General features: G+C 37.0%; 1 protein-coding gene across 1 annotated transcript in view; it reads left to right on the plus strand.

Moving 5' to 3' along the window:
* The window catches only part of IL1RAPL1 (interleukin 1 receptor accessory protein like 1), a 694,793-nt gene that overhangs the window by 657,906 nt on the left and 13,809 nt on the right, over positions 1-23,078 (plus strand). Inside the window, exon 8 of the mRNA XM_070291165.1 lies at positions 14,547-14,690. Coding sequence (XP_070147266.1) covers positions 14,547-14,690 — 144 coding nt within the window. The remainder of the gene's footprint in view (positions 1-14,546; positions 14,691-23,078) is intronic.

Raw genomic sequence — 23,078 nt, forward strand, 5'->3', positions numbered from 1 at the left:
TAAATAGAGCTTTTTTACAAATTGATTATGGTATTGCCATCTGGAGGTATAAAAATACCCTGTCTATAATGTACATACCAGGGAGAATATCCCCACTGGTCAAAAAGTCAAGCTCTCAGGACATAGAACAAATGACACAATAGATGAGGCAAAGAACAGGTTACCATCTTTAGGAGGAAAAGGATCAATAAAGCCAAGAATACTCTGCTGAATTTACCAGAGTTTCTAAGTCCAAGAAACTAACTCCACAAATATTTTCTCTTGCTAAGCTAATTTTATAAAAGAGAAAAAGAACTCTTACCACTCTCGTTTCCAACAGACCCACAGGCAGAGGTCTGGGAGACCAAATGACATGGTAAGAACTCTTACCTTTGGCCAGTTTTGGTCAATTATTGAAGAATTTCTTAGCTACAGTATCCTCGGACTTAGTAGTGTCCAGCTAGTCAAGTTGAATCCTGCCTGCTACACCAACTGTCAGGGAGGAAGAATTTTTTTCTGTACCTATCTAAGTTCTTTTATCTGAGTTAAACTAACATGAGACAGATCAATAGGAGAAAATCTAAGCAAAAGTTTAATAACATGTGTGGGCTTCCCTGGTGGCTAGATGGTAAAGAATCCGCCTGCAATGCAGGAGATACGGGTTTGATCCCTGAGTCAGGAAGATCCCCTGGAGAAGGGAATGGCTACCCACTCCAGTCTTCTTGCCTGGAGAATTCCATGAATGGAGGAGCCTGGGGGGCTACAGTCCTTGGGGTCACAAAGAGTTGGACACAACTGAGCAACTAACACTTTCACTTTTTTTCACTTCATACATCAGAGAAACCCAGGAGAACTGAGTAACTCACCAAAATGACTGAAATCCTCACTTAAATACCATCTTCAGCTAAAGATAAACAAGGATATTGAGGGTAGTGGTTTGGAACCTAAAAGGATAGGAAGGCAATTCATGTGGAATTGGAAAGGCAAATGTTTGCTGGGCCAGGCAGAGACCATGGGACACGGAGTGGACTCTGATCTCTAGGCCCTGCTAGGTTCCCCTCGCCACACCTGGCCCTTGTTCTTTGCAGATGTCTCTGCTGATAGCTCTCTTCTGGGAACAGGCCCTTTACCGAAATTATTGGGTTACCCAAAAAGTTTGTTCAAGTTTGTCCATAAGATGGCACAGAACACCTGAACGAACTTTTTGGCCATCCCAGTATTTTGGGCAACTAAGCTGGAGGAAACAAGAAAAACTTCCTGAGTTTCTTTTTCTTTAAAATAATCAGACTAAGTTAATCGTCATACCAAAGAGACACTTTTTGGGGTAGCAAAATTTGCTCCCCTATAACACTCTAGGAGAGTTAACTAGAAGTCCCCAGAGCAATGCTTTACAATCTTCTGCTATTGCTATTATCACAATCTTTACAGTTCATAGAAATCACCTAGGAAGTTTGTTTAAAAGTGATTTTTCATGGTCTTATTATTTCCTTAGTCTAAGGTGAACTCAAGATTTGAATTTTGAATGGATTTCTTATTGGTGCTAATGCTGCTGGTCTGTGGATCACATTTGGCATGCCAAGGTCTTTACCTAGACAATAGGTCCTCTAACAAACTTGGTAGAATCTAATAGGTGAAAAGCAACTAACTTTCTTGAGTTCACTGTTTCCATGACAGAGGAATGAAAGAGGGGTAGAGCCAGTCAGTGGGATGAATTCTAATTGCCCCATTCTTTTTACATGATCAACACCTTTGAACCTAGTTGAACATTTGTACATTGCCCTCACATCCCCTCTTAATGAGGTTACTTGCCTCATGTATTCAATGAAATTGTGCTTTATAGAACACATTTGCTACTCAGGGCAATATCTGAGAGAACACTCTTCAACTGTTAAATAATTACCCTCTTACAGGAAGAGGGCCTTTATTCTTGGACACAGTTCCTACATATCCCTTTTGAAAATGGAAATCCACTTAAGAATGTCTCAACAACCTATATATGGGTATATACATGTATTTCAGCCTATGCAAATAGGCTATATACAGAGTTCAGTCTGTGAAAATAGCAATTACCAAGGAGAAACAAGCTCTATGATGGGCAGTAAATACTGCTGATTTCCTGTTTTAAACAGCCGAATCTCAACTGTGTGTTGTAAGGAAGAGCAGACAGTGTGAAAACTGAACCTCCATGGTCAATGATATGATTACAAAACAGGCAAAGAAGAAATAACCCAGTAACAGAATCTGGATAAACAGACCTGCATGTTTGGAAGTTCAAATCATTTTTTATAGGCATCTGTCTAACATCTAAAGAGGTTGTAAAAACACAGACCTACAGTGAGAGCAGAGGGAATCCACTGGAACTGGGATCTTTGTCTTGGAAAGCAACACACTAGCAGTTTCAACAATATTAATTCAGTTTAAGATATTTGCAAGAAGCCACAGATATCATGAGGCACACACATTGCCCAATTTCACATATGTGATCAGAGACCGCAAACAGAATACCATCTCTGTGACCACTACCCACCAACACACCACTCTCTTCACTTCTCAGAACTACCTTCATGTTCTCATCATTTCTAGGTCAAAATAACCAAGTAACTGACAATTTCTCATATCCTGCTCAAAATCTCACTTCACCACTAAAAATGATTCATATATTCATAGAATGCTATTGTATGAGAAAGCAATAAATCATTCCCATTCACTAAATATGTGCTAAGTGCCAGCTCTGGGCAAGGCACTGGGTTAGTTGTCCTTAGTAGTTGAGTCACTGCTGCAGGAAGAAGGTCGATCACCATCCTGGGCATTAAAGCAGCATTGTTGGGGAGAGGGAGATGGCTGTACCTTTTTATAACTGTGAATTCTTGCACTCAGTTGAGAAATGGCACAACTGGGTCAAAAATGCAAGGTATAACTTTTAATAAGCAGTTCCCTGTATATCGAACTTTGACAACCAGGTCAGTAAAGTGAGAAATTAGACTTGACACATTAAAAAATGCTAACTGTTCTCTCAGGTCATATAGTAGGAAAAAAATGTGTTGATTTCCAATAAATTACCATGGTAACTTGTATTCAATTTTAGTGTTACGAATTGCATTTGCCATCTGTAAGAAATATGTTAGCTATTTGTCTCTACTTTTAGGGCACATGTGCTGTTCTTAGCATGTGTTCTGTGAGGAATGATATAGCCGGAGGTTGATTTCTCTAAATTACAATCGGACATTTAAATGCTATTAAAATAGATTTTGTTTGTACTTGACCAAAAGAAATCCAGTGGTATACTTAAGAAAGCACAAAATGGTCATTTTAAAGATCACCCAAAAGTTATGACGATGAATTAGAGTTTGATATGAATGAAGATTGACTGAAAATTTGTGAACTGTGATGGAAAAACAGTTAGTTGAGAGTGTTTTGTTTTTGACTCTTGTGTGACCTAGAGCAAGTCTCTTCATGTCATTGTTCTTCATTTTTATCATTTACCTAATTGTCTTTAAACCACAGTGCAGTAATCTTGTAAGAACATATTCAACCCTCGGTGACTAATAGTATATATTAGCCCATTCATCAGATTTTGCAGGTTCTCAGAGTTTTGTATTATTGTACCTCAATTTTCAAATCTTGAAAGTGGAATGGAACAGTTGCTCTTCCCAGGACTTTGGTTACAGTTTTAACTGTTTGTAAGGTTGATTCACATATTTAGATGACAAGTTTCTCTAATGGCAGAATAGAAATTAGAATTCCTTAAGATATGTGACTGCAGTTCAAAGTACTGACTAGTGACGGTGACCAAATTCACGGAAACTAAAATGGAAGAGGCCATTATCAAAACCTGAGGAATGATACTTAAATTACTTGACTTAAATCAGTTTGGAATTCTAATTCTAGTATGAAATATAAAATGAATATGACTTGAAAACTCATTTATACTATTTCACCATTTCCGGATAATGACTCACAACTGCTCGGGTGCATTTCTAATCCCCCCCAAGTGAACAAGTGTGTCTATATTATCTAAATATATCACTATTGAAAGTAGCTAAAAGGAATACATTAAAGATGTCACAACAAAATTCCATACTGGCTGTCTTCCTGGGCAAACTAATATCAGTGGCAACTCAATAGTACCATAAAAGTTGACAATATTAGAATATATTTTCAACTTGCCATGTGGCATTTGGGATCTTCCTCCTTCAACCAGAGATCAAACCCACACCCCCTGCAGCGGAAGCACAGAGTCTTAACCACTGGACCACCAGGAAAGTCCCTCAAGTTTTAACTATTCACAAACCAGGTTAGTTTGCTTTTCAGTAAAACAATGCAATTAGATTAAATGTAACTTGAAATCCATATTTTCTCTAAAATTGGATTATGTTTTAATCTACTTTTTCAAGGAATATTTGTAAACTGTTGCAAAAAAATGATTATTTTGTATACAGACAAAAGCTCCATGGTAGAGTTAAATAATTCCTGCTTGACTTGCCTTCCTGAATCAAGCATCTATAAATAATGATTGGGTTGACAGGTGAATGAAAAATTAATTAGGATAAAGAGTTTACCATGAGGACCCTCGGCAAAACACAGATTATAAACCACCGTGGACAACTCTATTCCAAAGTGTCCAGAGTAAAAGGCAAAATATAAGCTTTTTTGAAGTATTAGCATTTAAAGCTATAGGTCACTTGCTTCTGTTAAGTTCACTCGACATCTAACACATTAGAAAGAGATGCATTAAAAAATTGTAACTGCAGTAGTAATAGTGGTTATCTCAAGGTGGTCTGATTCCATGTGACCTTTAATTTATTTTTCTTATTGTTATATGATTTTCAGTTTTTTTACAATAAGCATATTTTATAGTCTGGAAAAAAGGTGAGGAAAAAAATCTATTGCTACAGTCTGGAGTATTCAAAATGCTTATAGGAAACCTCCCATTGATCTGTTTTCTATAATATCAAATTATTTCCACATTTTGAAAGTATATTAAAGTCTGTTTCCTTGAATGTACTCTTGCTTCTCCTTTGTATCTGTCTTTATTAGAAGACATTGCATATTGGGGGACACCTTGACCTCTGCATTTTCTCAAACAGCTGCTAATTTTCATACACCAAAAACCAGTACATAGAGTGAGACAATAAGATAAGGCCTTACACTGTGTGAAGCAGGGCAGTGTTATTGCTGTTTTGGTAAAAAAGAATTCATTATGGAAGATGGGCTTTTCATATATCTTGACAACACAGGCCACTAAAAGATATAAGAAACCCACCTTATTCTCAACTTTGTTGTAGCTTAAGGAGCCTTAGGAGGAATAAAGGAATGGTAGGTCCTGCTATTGGTAGTTCCCAAGGCATGTCTATTCCTTCATAGAATGTTGATGGGAGGAAAAAAAATACTTAAATATTGATAAATTCTTGATTAGCATCTCTTTACAAAATGAGAAAGGGAAAGCAAACTTACCACTATTTTCTTCAGCATTTTATGTTTTCAGAAAACAGAGTGGTCAAAAAAGATTCAACAGGGATAAGAAATGGATTTTTCTGTTCCTTCCATTGAGGGAAATGACCAAGCATGTGGTTTTATTATTATTTTTACCTTAATAGTCTCTAGCTCTGTTGAATCACCAAGATTTTGAATGAAACTTGTCCTGTGAGAGAGTCAGCTTTTGCCAAACACATTTTATTGTAATGCTTTCAATAATTAAGAAATATGTTAAAAATCCTAAAGCAGAAATCCTAAAGGGAAAAAGTTGTAACAACATAGAATTCTGAAGTTTATCAAAACATCCCATCTTGTCTATTGCAGTGCAATTCGTTTCTACATGTGTAATATATTTTATAAACCTATTCTTAACAACTCAATATACTGAATATACTGATAAGAAAGCCTTCTTCAGCGATCAATGCAAAGAAATAGAGGAAAACAACAGAATCAGAAAGACTAGAGATCTCTTCAAGAAAATTAGAGATACCAAGGGAACATTTCATGCAAAGATGGGCTCAATAAAGGACAGAAATGGTATAGACCTAACAGAAGCAGAAGATATTAAGAAGAGGTGGCAAGAATACACAGAAGAACTGTACAAAAAAGATCTTCACGACCCAGATAATCATGATAATGTGATCACTAATCTAGAGCCAGACATCTTGGAATGTGAAGTCAAGTGGGCCTTAGAAAGCATCACTACAAACAAAGCTAGTGGAGGTGATGGAATTCCAGTGGAGCTGTTTCAAATCCTGAAAGATGATGCTGTGAAAGTGCTGCACTCAATATGCCAGCAAATTTGGAAAACTCAGCAGTGGCCACAGGACTGGAAAAGGTCAGTTTTCATTCCCATTCCAAAGAAAGGCAATGCTAAAGAATGCTCAAACTACTGCACAATTGCACTCATCTCACATGCTAGTAAAGTAATGCTCAAAATTCTCCAAGCCAGCCTTCAGCAACACGTGAACCATGACCTTCCTGATGTTCAAGCTGGTTTTAGAAAAGGCAGAGGAACCAGAGACCAAATTGCCAACATCCGCTGGATCATGGAAAAAGCAAGAGAGTTCCAGAAAGACATCCATTTCTGCTTTATTGACTATGCCAAAGCCTTTGACTGTGTGGATCACAATAAACTGTGGACAATTCTGAAAGAGATGGGAATACCAGACCACCTAACCTGCCTCTTGAGAAATCTGTATGCAGGTCAGGAAGCAACAGTTAGAACTGGGCATGGAACAACAGACTGGTTCCAAATAAGAAAAGGAGTACGTCAAGGCTGTATATTGTCACCCTGCTTATTTAACTTCTATGCAGAGTACATCACGAGAAATGCTGGACTGAAGAAACACAAGCTGGAATCAAGATTGCCGGGAGGAATATCAAGAACCTCAGATATGCAGATGACACCACCCTTATGGCAGAAAGTGAAGAGGAGCTAAAAAGCCTCTTGATGAAAGTCAAAGAGGAGAGAGAAAAATTTGGCTTAAAGCTCAACATTCAGAAAACAAAGATCATGGCATCTGGTCCCATCACTCCATGGGAAATACATGGGGAAAGAGTAGAAACAGTGTCAAACTTTATTTTGGGGGGCTCCAAAATCACTGCAGATGGTGACTGCAGCCATGAAATTAAAAGACGCTTACTCCTTAGAAGAAAAGTTATGACCAACCTAGATAGTATATTCAAAAGCAGAGACATTACTTTGCCAACTAAGGTCCATCTAGTCAAGGTTATGGTCTTTCCTGTGGTCATGTATGGATGTGAGAGTTGGACTCTGAAGAAGGCTGAGCACCAAAGAATTGATGCTTTTGAACTGTGGTGTTGGAGAAGACTCTTGAGAGTCCCTTGGACTGCAAGGAGATCCAACCAGTCCATTCTGAAGAAGATCAACCCTGGGATTTCTTTGGAAGGAATGATGCTAAAGCTGAAGCTCCAGTACTTTGGACACCTCATGCGAAGAGCTGAATCATTGGAAAAGACTCTGATGCTGGGAGAGATTGGCGGCAGGAGGAGAAGGGGACCACCAAGGATGAGATGGCTGGATGGCATCACGGACTCGATGGATGTGAGTCTGAGTGAACTCCGGGAGATGGTGATGGACAGGGAGGCCTGGCGTGCTGCGATTCATGGGGTCACAAGGAGTCAGACACGACTGAGCGACTGAACTGAACTGAACTGAACTGAAGTGCAAATCAGCATACAGGTTTTTTTTAGAAGTGTTCAGTGTTTCTGTCAAAAACATGGTTCTTTCTATTGGTTATGTAAACAGTCCAGATGTTCTGGGTTCTTTGGCCAATCCGAAGCAATCCCAGTGGAAGACAAAATTCTTCTAAATGTGACAATATATCCTCTGGTGGAGGGTTGCGTCCAGAATAAACACTGCAACCCTTAACACAAAGGAGTAAATGGCAATGCCACCTTCAGTCTGACAGTTTTCTCTCCAGAGATGTTTTATAGCACTCCATCTGTGACTGTCTATTTGTATGACATGTTGAAAGGAAATTCATAGTGGAAGTAAAGCAAATACTTTTTCTTCTCAGAGATTTTCTTTTAGGCATCAGTGAAGTTTGACACCTTGATGTACAATGGCTGTGTCTTTTCTAAGCTGGTCACATGAGGCCCATTTTGTTGTTCAATATAGCAGAGTCTTCTTTTATTTAGTTTCTCCCCATCATGCTAAGTCCTACACAATCTAAAGTGAAGGGGGCCCCATCTGAATATTTGGTATGTTTCTATGTGTGCAAATACATGGTGGTCTGTGCACAGCCCACCTTACGGTCTCTGGATTAACCTGTTTCAAACAGTGCTTTTAGAATCCAAAGGGGAAATGTTTTCAGTGATAAAGCTCTGTCTGTATAAGTAAGACCACATGGTACATTTTGAAAATATATGTCAATTTTCCACTGGGGAGAATCTTTGTCCTATTTCTATGACCTAATTTTAAGAAACCTGACTTAATTGACACCATGAATCCTTCAAACAAATATTTATTTTCAAGATACATGTTAGTTGCATGGAAAAGGAAAAAAAAAAAAAAAAAGATAAATGATACATACCAGCTGAGAAATCGGAGCATAAATTTGCTGGCCATCACCCATCATACCATATACTTGCTTTCCCTGTTCTCCACACTCAACCTTACCAAACTTGTTTGCAGCCTCTGTCCTGCAGTGTGCCGTACAGCATCTGATCTCTGTCTCTAAAATCCCCCAACAGAAACATAACATGCATACACAAAGCACGCTGAGTGAGATGTTCATCTGGTCCTTGATTATTATTCTTACAGTAGAGCATTTCTTACCCCTATATAAAAGGCCTAGCAGAGTGACACTTAGGTGCACAATAAAGATTAGCTTTTTTATTTTTTTAATATTTTTTAATTTTTTAAAAATATTTCCGTGTATGCCTGACTCTGCAACTACACATCAGCTCCTTCAAGGCAAGGAGTATATTCCATCCATCATTTGATCACTAGAGCTCAACACGCTATGCCTGGTACATTTAAAGCACTTAAAGAACAAAAAGAAAGTGAATGAAGGAGTGAGTGAAAAGACAAAAATGATTAATAAGTAATATAATAATATCAAAGATGTAAAACAATACAAGATTGATTCCTAAATGCCAAGTGAATTCAAACTCTCCTAGTTCTTTAAGTCTACAAAGACTATGTATATTACCATTGGGTTTATAGATGGAAAAGTCATTTTAAATCTGTACTATGAAGTTAGCCATTTTTTTATAAAATGAAGTTTTATCAAGTTAATAGACTGTGTATTAATAATTATATATCAGTTGCTTGAATCTCATGACACATTGTCTGGAAAAATGGCTCACAGAGATATTATTCTAATTTTAGAGTGGAATACAAAAAAATCTAACTTTTCATTAGAAAACTGTACTCTTTCTTAGTCATTCAGTCATCCACTTATTCAACAAATATACTGAGTTTCTTCTATGTGTCAGGTTGATTTCAAGGCACTTGAGATAGTATCAGTAAAAAAAAATATGGACAAAATAGACAAAAAAAAACTTGCCCTGATGGAATTTAAATTCCAATGGGAGGAGATAGACAATAGATAATAAATATAATAATTAGAAAATTAAATATTATATCCTATAATGATAAATGCTATAGTGAAAGTCTTTTAGTTCGTAAAAAAGAAACCTACAGACATTCCAGAAGAGCTGTGAGAATAATACAATAAACTTCCATATAGCCTTTTCAACTAGATTCACCTGTTATTAACATTTTGCCACACTTGCCTTCTATCTCTTCATCTAGACAGGTTAGGTAAGATAAATCTACGCAATGTATACAAACACATATTTCTGAATCATATGAGAGTAAATTGCAGACATCATGATTAAATTTTTCAACATGAATCTTCTAAAAACAAGGAAATTTTCTTACAACATCAGAGTATATTTATCAAATTTAGGAAAATTGAAAATTGATAGACTGCTATTATCTAATATATAGTTTATATTCACATTTCAAAGGGTATTCCCATAATATTCTTATACCATGTTTTCCATCCAGAATTATGCAATTCATTTAGTTGTCAAGTCTTTTTAGTCTCTTTTAATCTGGGATTGTTCCCCAACCTTTATTTGCCTTTTATGCCTTTGACTTTTTCGAAGAATAGAAACCAGATTTTATTTTTTATACCGTGTCCCTCAGTTTGAGTTTGTAATTTCCTCCTTGGGCAGATATTTTCTTATATGTGGCTGGAATACTGCATAAATGTTGTTATGCCTTCTTAATGCATTACGTCAGGAGGTACACGGTGTCATGTCCCATTAGTGGTGATGCTCATTTGGTCAATTCCTTAAGATGATGTCTGTTTCTCCCTTAATCATTAGTAAATAATCAGTAAGGAGGTGCTTTAAGATAGCATGAATGTTCTACCTCATCAATCTTTTATCCATTAACTTTAGGCTCTGTTGATAATTCTTTCCTGAGTCATTTATTATTAGGATGGTAGAAAGTGGTGATTTCCAACTCTGTTATTCCTTCTATATTTGCCAATTGGCATTCTGCTCTAAAGGAGAGCTTTCCTTTTTATTAATTTACTTATAATTAATATAAACTCATGGATTCATGTTTTACTTGATTTCTGTCATTACTTGTTGTAAATTGTCTTTTAATACATACCACTTGTGAACATTCCCCTACTTCACAGAAAAAAAAAAATACAGAAAGAAATTTAGCACCCTTCCTGTCTGGTTGGAGAAAGAAAAAGGGCATTCTGAGGGTAACTATATAAAGAACAATGCATTTCTTCTGTCTCTTCTTTCATTTAATTCTTCATTTTAATAGTTTATGGATATATAACATTTCAGATCCAAGGGCTTGTGGGAGCTTAGTCTAACTAGGCCTTAATCATGGGTCTCCGCCAAGACCCGATTTGCATTCTCAATTGACACTAAATTAAAGTTAATTTGATACTTTGGCCGAAAACCTCTTTCCTAAATGGTAAAATACACTACTTTGAAGGTCATCTTTTGCCCAAATGTTTGGCTGCACAGATCAAGTTGTTAAATTCAGAGACCATTTTCATTTATTATTATTACTATTACTATTATTATTATGGCTACCCTTGTTTCTTCCAAAAAGCACTTTTTCAAGAGCAAAACTACTATCTTTACATACCAGTTTATACCTTCTGAAAACATTTTCTTGCTATTATGTGAATAGCAATTCAGTTTCTTAATGTGTCGCCAAAAAAAGTTATAACTGCTTCTAAATTGCATTGATGTATTGTAGAATTGAGTTGAATATCTTTGTAGGCTGAGTATAATTATCCTCCTGCCAGGAACAAATAAGTTATACTGCTCCAGAGAAATAAATATGCATATGAATTTATGTGGATGGATAAATCCTTATAAAGTTTAGCTCTTTATAACACAATGAGAGAAAAAGAAATGTACTTGGTGAGGCTAATGAATAAACTAAGATCATTATATTGTCTATCAGCCATTTCCCCCACGAACTTATATTTTACTGCATATAAATCAGGGCAGAGCATTTGAAAGGACTTTATATAGTGAACAAGGCAATTTTAGGATGAACTATAATAAGTCACCTAAAATCTTCAGCTATACTTTAAACAAGATGATATGTATAAATAGAAGAAAATGGATACTCCAAGAGAAGAGTTCAAAATTATAAACTGTGATTTAACTCTGTTAACATCTTTACCTCTTCAAAGATACCTAGCAGAAAAAGTTTGCAAACAATAACACCAGGTACAGGCCAATAAAAAAAAAAAAAAAAAAAGGATCCCAGACTACACTAGGTAATTGCAGCAAGATTAGTGTAAACCAAATGCATTTATTATTTGCAATGTAATCCAATATACTAGCGGATGGCATGCGCTTTATTTTAATTAGCTGTTTCTTTTAAAGAGTTGCTTGGTCCAACTGTCTTGATAAGAAAAAATTGTAGTCATTGCTCAAAATGCTTGTAGCAAATCTAGTTTTAAATTGAAGCAATTTATTCCGAAAACAGTCTACTACTGCAGCAATAATCAATGTGTTTTCCCTTAGCCCATTCTTGAGCTTTCCATGGACTATTGTTAATTGCCTGTAACTAAATGACTGCTGGTGCCCTTAAACGTTAACTCTTTGGCACTTGTTCATTTGTTGTGTTTAACCAAATGCCTGTTTCCCTTAGGTTTTGCCTAGCGATTTTGCTTTACAATTTTACGTATTCCATCTCAGTCCCTTAAAGGGGGCAGAGTCTATCATTTAAAAAAAATAACACAGAGGCTAAACAGAGTTTTAAAGGTTTGCATTTTCTTTTTCCATCCTCTGATGTTGAATTGTGCTGAAATGGAATCTTTTTATTTTTTAAATGCTGCCACTCCGGGCAGCTTGAACTTGAGCTGAAAAGTAGATCCTATTTCAAAAGGAAATGACATTTGCTAGGGCAACACCATTCACATTGTAATGTAAAGATAAAATACAGCAGTGGGTTCCCATCATTTCTTTTAACTGTAACAGAATTTAACCCCTAGTAATTTTGTCCTCACCTAATGTGTAAGCAATATTGGCTGGCACTCATATTAATGAATGTGTCCAGCTTAGAGCAAAAGAATGTGGAACTGAATCTAATATATCATTTTCTTCAAGAGAGTTTACACATGCTATGTAAACCAATGTAAAAAACCTAAATGGAAAAATTTTTTAGCTGCATACATTTATACTACCGAAGTAGTATAAATGTCTTGCATAAAAATTTTGCATAAACATAATAAAAAATAAAAATCTTGCATAAAAGTAAAAATCTACACTTGATTAAACACTAGTTATATGTATCTTTTTATTCAACTGTTGAATTAGAAATTAATGACTAGATAAGAAGAAATATGGCTGAGGTTTTTTATTTTCCCTGTAATCATCACAGATTAAGTGACATCACATGCAAACATACACACAAATAAAAAATGTCCTTGTGAGAAAATGATGGCCATACTTTTCAGATTATCACTGATACTGCGTTGCACCCATGATGATTTCACCCCATTAGGAAGATCTCAAGAGTGATTTTGGAAGCCAAGAGTAGTTGTCACTGCAAAACCATAGATTCTTTTAAAATTCTCAATCTAAGACTACATCTACTATTACAGAGTTAGATAACCCTTTAGTGGATTGTAAATTACAGACTTGAAAATACCATTACTTTAGGGCCATAATTTTAGGAATAGTTATCTTTAGTGGTAATTAAGGAAACTAGTACTTTTCAAGGTAGTTGTCAACTGCAAGGAACAATAGCAACCCATCGATAATACTTGGACTATGATGATCAAGATCAAAATACATACACAGGCAGTTTAAATAACATTTCACTAAAGTGGACTTCAAAATCTGTGCATTCTGGCCTAATGTTTAAATACCAGTATCATTGAATTTGTTACATTGTGCATGAGCTCTGAAGGAGAAAAAAGAAGTGAATGTTTTATCTCTAAAATTGTCTGATCATTTCTTATGTTGTACAGACATTCTATAGGAATAAGAGAACTTGTATACAGAGGGTGGCAAGAAAATTACTCTTTTGGATAGAATGTAGTAACATACCAAGTCAAAGGGGAAAGAAAGGATAAGGAAAAAATATTTAGTTCTGTTGCTGCTGTTTAGTGGCTAAGTCGTGACTGACTCCTTTGTGACCCCATGGACTGTAGCCCACCAGGTTCCTCTGTCCATGGGATTTCCCAGGCAAAAACACTGGAATGAGTTGCCATTTCCTTCTCCAGTGAATCTTCCTGATCCCGGGACCAAACCAGCATCTCCTGCACTGGCAGGCCAATTCTTTACAACTGAGCCACCTGGGAAGCCCATTTAAGAGCTTAGTGAAAGGAAAATATGACCATATAGTCCGCTGTGACATCCACTAAGGAGCCTAGTTCTTAATCCCAAGTTATCACTCAGCCTCCAAGACTGTGGTCAGCCATATTGGCACCACTCTGTTGAAAAAGACAAGTGTTAGTGTTTCTGGCAGGAGCCAGCAGACAGTATTCATTAGGTGGTCCACCCAAACTCTATGCGACACTCCACACTGCCCTTCAGGAACTGTGCTGTTCACCCCTCATTTCTTCTCAGCCCTGACCTCTGGGTGACAGCTGAGGTGGGAAAGATTAAGATTCAGATTGGGTGAGTTCAGAAACCATCCTGGCTTAAAAGCTTCGTCTCCAGAGGAACCAGTATTTCTTTTATCAACTCCAGCATACCTTGCAGGATTCCTACAAGAATATGTTTGTGTGTAAGAGTCACTTTCACTCCAGCAAGCCCCAAATTATAGTTTCCAATCAGGTATTTACAAATCAGTCCAAATGCAATCTACCAATGTAGGTTCATTCTTACCATAAGCAATGTTGCTTAGCAACACAGTTACCACATACCACCTTATCGGGTTACCAAGGAAACAGCTAGAAAGTTATCAAAAGGTCACATTCTACTGCAGAAAGGAAAGGGGTTGTGTCAATCCATTACCCACATCTGACCTCATTCACAAAAGTGTGAAATCAAGTTGAATTTATGATTTTGTATGTGAATATGGTATAATTCCCTCTGGTAATTTTTTTTTCTAGAGCTGATGTATACAGTTGAACTTGCTGGAGGGCTTGGTGCTATCCTTCTGCTGCTTGTTTGTTTGGTGACCATCTACAAATGTTACAAGATAGAAATCATGCTCTTCTACAGGAATCATTTTGGGGCTGAGGAGCTAGATGGAGGTAAGCTGAGTCCCCTCTTGTAATGTTCTTTCTATTCATATTTGTTTCCTGCTTTTGTTTTGCTGAAGGAAAGAAAAGTTACCTGAATAACCATTTGCAGCATCTCTTAGAGTCTTTCAATGTTCAGTTGGTAAATTCATCTTTTATATGGAATGCTATGTGTGATGCTTTGGAGCCAATAGGTATTATCCTCTAAAAATAAGAAAGCAGCACTTACCGTTTTTAGAATGGTGTTCCAAAGAGCACTTCTGAATTACAAACGCTGTCTACAGTGTTATCAGATTGTTCATTTCTCTCACCTTGTAATCAGTACTGAAAAGTCCAGCTTTACTCCTGTATAGGTAAGGAGTGTCTCTTTTAATCGTGCTCCCTAGCTCAGTAGTTTGAAGTGAATCTTAATTTGTCTCTTGTTTAGCCTGATCAGTTATAATAAACAGTACTGAGTATTTTAGAATTCATCCAGCAGTCTTTCAACCCTGTTTATTTAGCTTTATTTGGACAGGCTAATTTTTATTCCAAGTGGGGACCCACAGAGAGGGAAGTGTACAAACACATTGTTTTGATAATAATAAATCTAATACTTGTGCTCCAACTGGGTAAGTAAATATTGTTTTCATATAATCATTATTATTATTTGCCTCTGGTCAGTCATAAATATGTTTACAATCTAAGAATAATTTGGAGTTGTTAAAATTGAACTCCGTAAACTGCCCATTAGTGGACTAAAGTTTGTTTTTTTTTTTCCTTTTTTGGTCATTTGAAAGTGATTCATATATAACATTAATTTGCAACATAGGAAGCACATGTGAAGTGACAATAAACAGTACATACGATCAGTATTTCTTGATCATTTTCATAATCTCTTTTTATTGACTATCCATTTTTCACTTACCATTACAAAGGAAAATGAAACAATTGCCTATGTTACCACATTTCCACAGGCCTCTAGGGTAAGTCACAGGTAGAGTGTAGGCTGTCAGACTTGTGAAGAGGAGCAATTTATTCAGCATCCCTAACACTCCTCTCTGTAGCCTTCTCCCCTTGCCATTACAGTGAAATCTGTGCTACAGCAAGACTGCTTTTTTTCTCATTTTAAAGTACCGATTAGCCTATTTATTCTTTGTTTCTAACTTTCTTGCCTATTCATACAGATTATTAATTTTTTTGCTACTTCTTCAAAGAGATATGAGACAATTGCCAAAGTCAGAGTCATTGTTGAATTAGAATCAAGCTGAGTACTAGGCCTTCTTAAAATCATTTTTGCTAAACCTCGGAAAAACTCAGGTCAATAGTATAATCTCTCTTTTACTGATAAAGCAACTGAGGCTCCCAGAGTTAAATAACTTACTAAAGAAGATACCACTAGTATTATTGTAAGTGGCCAAGATGGGATTTGAATATAGGTATATTTTCAAAGCATTTATTTGATTGAACACTGAGCCCTTGTTATTTTCAGCCTTTTAAAAATTTGGTATGTTCGGCATAGCTTCAAGATCTGATGTTATTTGCACAATTAACACAGTAGAAGGTATTTGAAAAGATATTACCTAAACAAGTCTCATTTTATCTATTAACATTATTTTGGATATAATTTTTGTTCTAAATGATATGAAGGATTTCACCCAAATGATAAATTTCCAGTATAATTTTTTGTCACATTATGAATGGTAGAAGATTCTAAACAGTTTCAGTTCAGTTCAGTAGCTCAGTCACGTCCGACTCTGTGAGCCCATGGTCTACAGCATGCCAGGCTTCCCTGTCCATCACCAACTTCCGGAGCTTAGTGAAACTCATGTCAATCAAGCTGGTGATACCATTCAGTCATCTCATCCTCTGCCATCCCCTTCTCCTCTCACCTTCAATCTTTCCCAGCATCAGGATCTTTTCAAATGAGTCAGTTCTTCACATCAGTTGGCCACAGTATTGGAGTTTCAGCTTCAACATCAGTCCTTCCAATGAACATTCAGGACTAATTTCCTTTAGGATGGACTGGATATATCTCCTTGCTGCCCAAGGGACTCTCAAGAGTCTTCTTCAACACCACAGTTTAAAAGCATCAGTTCCTCAGCGCTCAGCTTTCTTTGTAGTCCAACTCTCACATCCATACATGACTACTGGAAAAATCACAGCTTTCACTAGACAGACCTTTGTTGGCAAAGTAATGTCTCTACTTTATAATATGCTGTCTAGATGGGTCATAGCTTTTCTTCCAAGGAGCAAGCATCATTTAATTTCATGGCTGCAGTCACCATCTGCAGTGATTTTGGAGCCCAGAAAAATAGTCTCTCACTGTTTCCATTGTTCCCCATCTATTTGCCATGAAGTGATGGGACCAAATGCCATGAGCTTTGTTTTTCTGAATGTTGAGCTTGAAGCCAACTTTTTCACTCTCCTCTTTCACTTTCATCAAGAGGCTCTTTAGTTCTTCTTCACTTTCTGCCATAAGGATGATGTCATTGGCATGTCTGAGGTTATTGATATTTCTCCCAGCAATCTTGATTCCAGCTTGTGCTTCTTCCAGCCCGATGTTTCTCATGATATACTCTGCATATAAGTTAAATAAGCAGGGTGACAATATATAGCCTTCACATCCTCCTTTCCCAATTTGGAACCAGTCTGTTGTTCCATGTCCATTTCTAACTGTTGCTTTTTGACCTGCGTACAGGTTTCTCAGGAGGCAGGTAAGGTGGTCTGGTAGCCCGTCTCTTGAATTTTCCACAGTTTGTTATAATCCACACAGTCAAATGCTTTGGCATAGTCAATAAAGCAGAAGTAGATGTTTTTTGGAACTCTCTTGCTTTTTCGATGATCCAGCAGATGTTGGCAACTTGATCTCTGGTTCCTCTGCCCTTTCTAAATCCAGCTTGAACATCTGGAAGTTCACAGTTCATGTACTGTTGAAGCCTGGCTTGGAGAATTTTGAGCATTACTAGCATGTGACATGAGTGCAATTGTGTGGTAGTTTGAGCATTCTTTGGCATTGCCTTTCTTTGGGATTGGAATGAAAACTAACCTTTTCCAGTCCTGTGGCCACTGCTGAGTTTTCCAAATTTGCTGGCATATTGAGTGCAGCACTTTCACAGCATCATCTTTCAGGATTTGAAATAGCTCAGCTGGAATTCCATCACCTCCACTAGCTTTGTTCATAGTGATGCTTCCTAAGGCCCACTTGACTTCACATTCCAGGATGTCTGGCTCTAGGTGAATGATCACACCATCGTGGTTATCTGGGTCATGAAGATCTTTTTTGTACAGTTCTTCTGTGTATTCTTGCCACCTCTTCTTGATATCTTCTACTTCTGTCAGATCCATACCATTTCTGTCCTTATTGTGCCCATCTTTGCATGAAATGTTCCCTTGGTATCTCTAGGTTTCTTGAAGAGATCTCTAGTCTTTCCCATTCTATTATTTTCCTCTATTTCTTTGCATTGACCACTGAGGAAGACTTTCTTATCTCTCCTTGCTATTCTTTGGAACTCTGCATTCAGATGGGTACATCTTTCCTTTTCTCCTTTGCCTTTAGTTTCTCTTCTTTTCTCAGCTATTTGTAAGGCCTCCTCAGACAACCATTTTGCCTTTTTGTATTTGTTTTTCTTGGGGATGGTCTTGATCACTGCCTCCTGTACAAAGTCATGAACCTCTGTCCATAGTTCTTCAGGCACTCTGTCTATCAGATCTAATCCCTTGTATCTATTTGTCACTTACACTGTATAATTGTAAGGGATTTGATTTAAGTTTAGATGTTTAGAGTTAGATGTTACTGAACCTCAGTTGCATCTCCTTGGATTCTTCTACACATTGTTATAATTGAATAAATATCTACTATTGCAGTATTGAAAAATTTCTCTAACATCATGAATCCCCATTCTTCCTAGCCCTCCCACAAGTCCTTTCTTCTTCCAAAGAAGAGATAATTGTTAAGAGAATGCACACTTTTCTTGACTTGGCTTCAGAAACTGTAATTTGAAAGTCAAAGTTGATCAGCTATCTTTATTCTTGGCTACAATGTTACCTCCCCTGAAATGGGAATACATGAAGTGCTCTTGGAAAGAAAGGAAACCAGCATGAAGAAGAAGAGGGAAAGAAACTTTGAAGTAATGTCAGTACTACAGTGATTGTTAATAACAGATTCATTGACCATTTCTTACGTATGTATTAAACGACAAGTGTTGTGTTGACTATTTTATTGATACTGAGAAAATCATACAACCAGAAAGACAGAATTGAAACCCAGGTCTAAATCCCCAAATTTTCCTAATTTCCTTCACTGTATCAGACTAGGAAATGGACTGTTTGGCATCTGGACACATTCAGTCGATTCCTTTCAAGTCTTTACAATGGGCATTACCTGACTGTATCAGTTCTGTATCAGAAAGATTCTGTTTTTCCAAGATGAAACATACTGATGCTTTGCTCTCTTGGTTTGTTCACATCAGTCTTTGTAACCTTCTACACAACCTTACATTGTAATGTTTCCCCTAGACTCAGGCCTTAGCATTTCTCTTTTAATTCTGCAGCACCACATTTTTGGATCATATGTACAACCCTGTCTACAGTTGCATTTATGTACGAATTTCTCCTAAATGTCTTTCTCCAAGTTCTCTTGTTTTATTATCATTTTCTCATAACCTTTTGGTTTTTTTACACTATGATAGGAACCAAGACCAGCTTTTGCATCACGCATCCCCCCACACTCATTCCTTACCATTTTCCATTTTACATCTCAATTCTCTGTATCGTCCTTTACCTCATTTGCTTCACTTCCTCTCCATCTGCCATTTCCAACTGGTTATCATGCTCAACTAACACATTATTGACAAGAGATATATTAACACATCTTTTGTTACCCAAACATTATTGACCAGAGATATATCAATACATTTTTATACAGAGTGATACAATTAACATGACTGTGCATAGTTTTTAGAGCTTTAACTTAATCAAAGGTTGATTACACAACTTACAACTGTCGTTATCATTCGTATTTTGCTCTGTTCAGTTTTTATCCCAACCTTCTGTGTATTATAAATGCAAGTTTATTACTATAAAACTTTCAAAAATGCCACATCACAAAATTTTGAGTAAAGGACTTTTCAGTGAATTTTATGCAGATACATATATAATACTGTCTTAGAAGATGATAGTTCTTCAGAATACAGTACTGATTCAGACGATGTGAACTTTCAGTTCAGTCGCTCAGTTGTGTCTGACTCTTTGTGACCCCGTGAACCACAGCACGCCAGGCTTCCCTGTCCATCACCAACTCCCAGAGTCCACCCAAACCCATGTCCATTGAGTCGGTGATACCATGCAACCATCTTATCCTCTGTCATCCCCTTCTCCTCTTACCTTCAATCTTTCCCAGCATCAGGGTCTTTTCAAATGAGTCAGTTCTTCACATCAGTTGACCACAGTATTGGAGTTTCAGCTTCAACATCAGTCCTTCCAATGAATATTCAGGACTAATTTCCTTTAGGATGGACTGGATATATCTCCTTGCTGTCCAAGGGACTCTCAAGAGTCTTCTCCAATACCACAGTTCAAAAGCATCAATTCTTTGGCACTCAGCTTTCTTTACAGTCCAACTCACATCCATACATGACTACTGGAAAAAAACATAGCTTTCACTAGACGGACCTTCATTGCCAAAGTAATGTCTCTTCTTTTTATTATGCTGTCTAGGTTGGTCATAACTTTTCTTCCAAGGAGCAAGCGTCTTTTAATTTCATGGCTGCAGTCACCATCTGCAGTGATTTTGGAGCCCAAAAAATAAAGTCTGTCACTGTTTCCACTGTTTCCCCACCTATTTGCCATGAAGTGATCAGACCGGATGCCATGATCTTCGTTTTCTGAATGTTGAGTTTAAAGCCAACTTTTTCACTCTCCTCTTTCACTTTCATCAAGAGTCTCTTTAGTTCTTCGCTTTCAGCCATAAGGGTGGTGTCATCTGCATATCTGAGATTATTGGTACTTCTCCTGGTTATGATTATTGATATTTCATCCTGCCAGAGAAGAAAGCTTTCTTAGCTCAGAAAGCACCTACTGTAACAGGGTAACCCAACTAAACATGTGTAGCCTTGCCAACCCCATAGAATCTGATCATACATAATTCCCAGTTAGAATGAGATGCTGGTCTTTGGACAAACACAGCTGTTGAGAATGGACCCAAGACAATGCAGTTACCCATAATTCTCAGGTCCCTTTGGTAAATGAGCTAACTCTAATGGTTAGAGGTAGGAGAAGATTAATTACTACTCTACCACCTTGATTCCATAAAATACTGAAAGAAAATTTGTACAAATTCTGCTGCATATACATTTCTTAATAAATGAACATGTAACCTATCCTATCAACTTGAAGAAGATTCAACTCTGTGTCACATGAATGTTTATGAGAGTTCCCAAAAAAACCTTGCCCTTGAGGCACATGTGAGTATCCCGGTGTCAGGATTAGGCTAACCATCTAATGATGTCTAAGAATATTCCTCATCAACTGGGAACTATGTATGATACAGGAAACTGTCATGGTAGTCAATGAAAAGCAGAATATAAAAAGATTTGTATACTATGATGATCAGCTTTGAAGAGAGCTATGTGTCCATGTTGATAAGAACTGAAAGGTACTATTCAGACATGAAAAGAACATTCTAGGGCATTATAATTTGAGATGTTATATCTATATTTTTTCAAAAATTTATTTAATATTTACTGTCTTTTCTATTACATGTAACTTTTAAAATTCTTTCTGCAATAAATTTGGATGTATGATAAACCCAAAAGAAATATTCTTTGTTAGGACGCAGGACCATTTGAAATCAAGTCTGAAACAGTTTCCCTAAGCGGAAAGGTCTCTGGCCCCACTAGCCATCTGAGGAGTGGGATGTGTCTCTAAATGATGTTAAGTTACTCATGTCTTTTCTTGTTGAAGTATAGTTGATTTACAATAACGTTGTGTTATTTTCAGGTGTATGGCAAAGTGATTCAGTTATATATATATATGTGTGTGTGTGTGTGTGTGTGTGTGTGTGTGTATACACATAAATATATTTATTCTCTTTCAGATTTTTTTCCCTTATAGGTTCTTCCAAAATACTCATTATAGTTCCCTATGATATACAGTAAATCCTTGTTGCTTATCTATTTTATATATAGTAGAGCATGCATGTTAATCACAAACTCTTTTTTTTTTGTTTGTTTGTTTTAGTTTATTTTTTTATTTTTTTAATTTTAAAATCTTTAATTCTTACATGTGTTCCCAAACATGAACCCCCCCTCCCACCTCCCTCCCCATAACATCTCTGTGGGTCATCCCCATGCACCAGCCCCAAGCATGCTGTATCCTGCATCAGACATAGACTGGCGATTCAATTCTTACATGATAGTATACATGTTACAATGCCATTCTCCCAAATCATCCCACCCTCTCCCTCTCCCTCTGAGTCCAAAAGTCCATTATACACAGCTGTGTCTTTTTTCCTGTCTTGCATACAGGGTCGTCATTGCCATCTTCCTAAATTCCATATATATGTGTTAGTATACTGTATTGGTGTTTTTCTTTCTGGCTTACTTCACTCTGTATAATCGGCTCCAGTTTCATCCATCTCATCAGAACTGATTCAAATGAATTCTTTTTAACAGCTGAGTAATACTCCATTGTGTATATGTACCACAGCTTTCTTATCCATTCATCTGCTGATGGACATCTAGGTTGTTTCCATGTCCTGGCTATTATAAACAGTGCTGTGATGAACATTGGGGTACATGTGTCTCTTTCAATTCTGATTTCCTTGGTGTGTATGCCCAGCAGTGGGATTGCTGGGTCATAAGGTAGTTCTATTTGCAATTTTTTAAGGAATCTCCACACTGTTCTCCATAGTGGCTGTACTAGTTTGCATTCCCACCAACAGTGTAGGAGGGTTCCCTTTTCTCCACACCCTCTCTAACATTTATTGCTTGCAGATTTTTGGATCGCAGCCATTCTGACAAACTCTTAATTTATCCCTCCCCCACTTTCACGTAACCATAAGTTTGTTTTCCATCTCTGGATCTATTCCTGTTCTGTAAATAACTTCATTTCTATGTTATTTTAGATTCCACATGTAAGTGATATCATATGGTATTTGTATTTTTCTGTCTAGCTTACTTCATTTAGTATGATAATCTCTAGGTCCATCCATGTTGCTGCAAATGGTATTATTTCACCCTTTTCTGGCTGAGTAATATTCCGTTGTATGCATGTTTGTGTATGTGGACATATTCCTTGTCCATTTATCTGTCAATGGACATTTAGGTTACTTCCATGTCTTGACTATTGTCAGTAGTACTGCAGTGAACTCTGGCGTGCATGTATCTTTTTGAATGAGAGTTTTCTCTGGATATATACCCAGGA

This window comes from Ovis canadensis, chromosome X (genome assembly GCF_042477335.2).
Source record: "Ovis canadensis isolate MfBH-ARS-UI-01 breed Bighorn chromosome X, ARS-UI_OviCan_v2, whole genome shotgun sequence".
Classification (NCBI taxonomy): domain Eukaryota; kingdom Metazoa; phylum Chordata; class Mammalia; order Artiodactyla; family Bovidae; genus Ovis; species Ovis canadensis.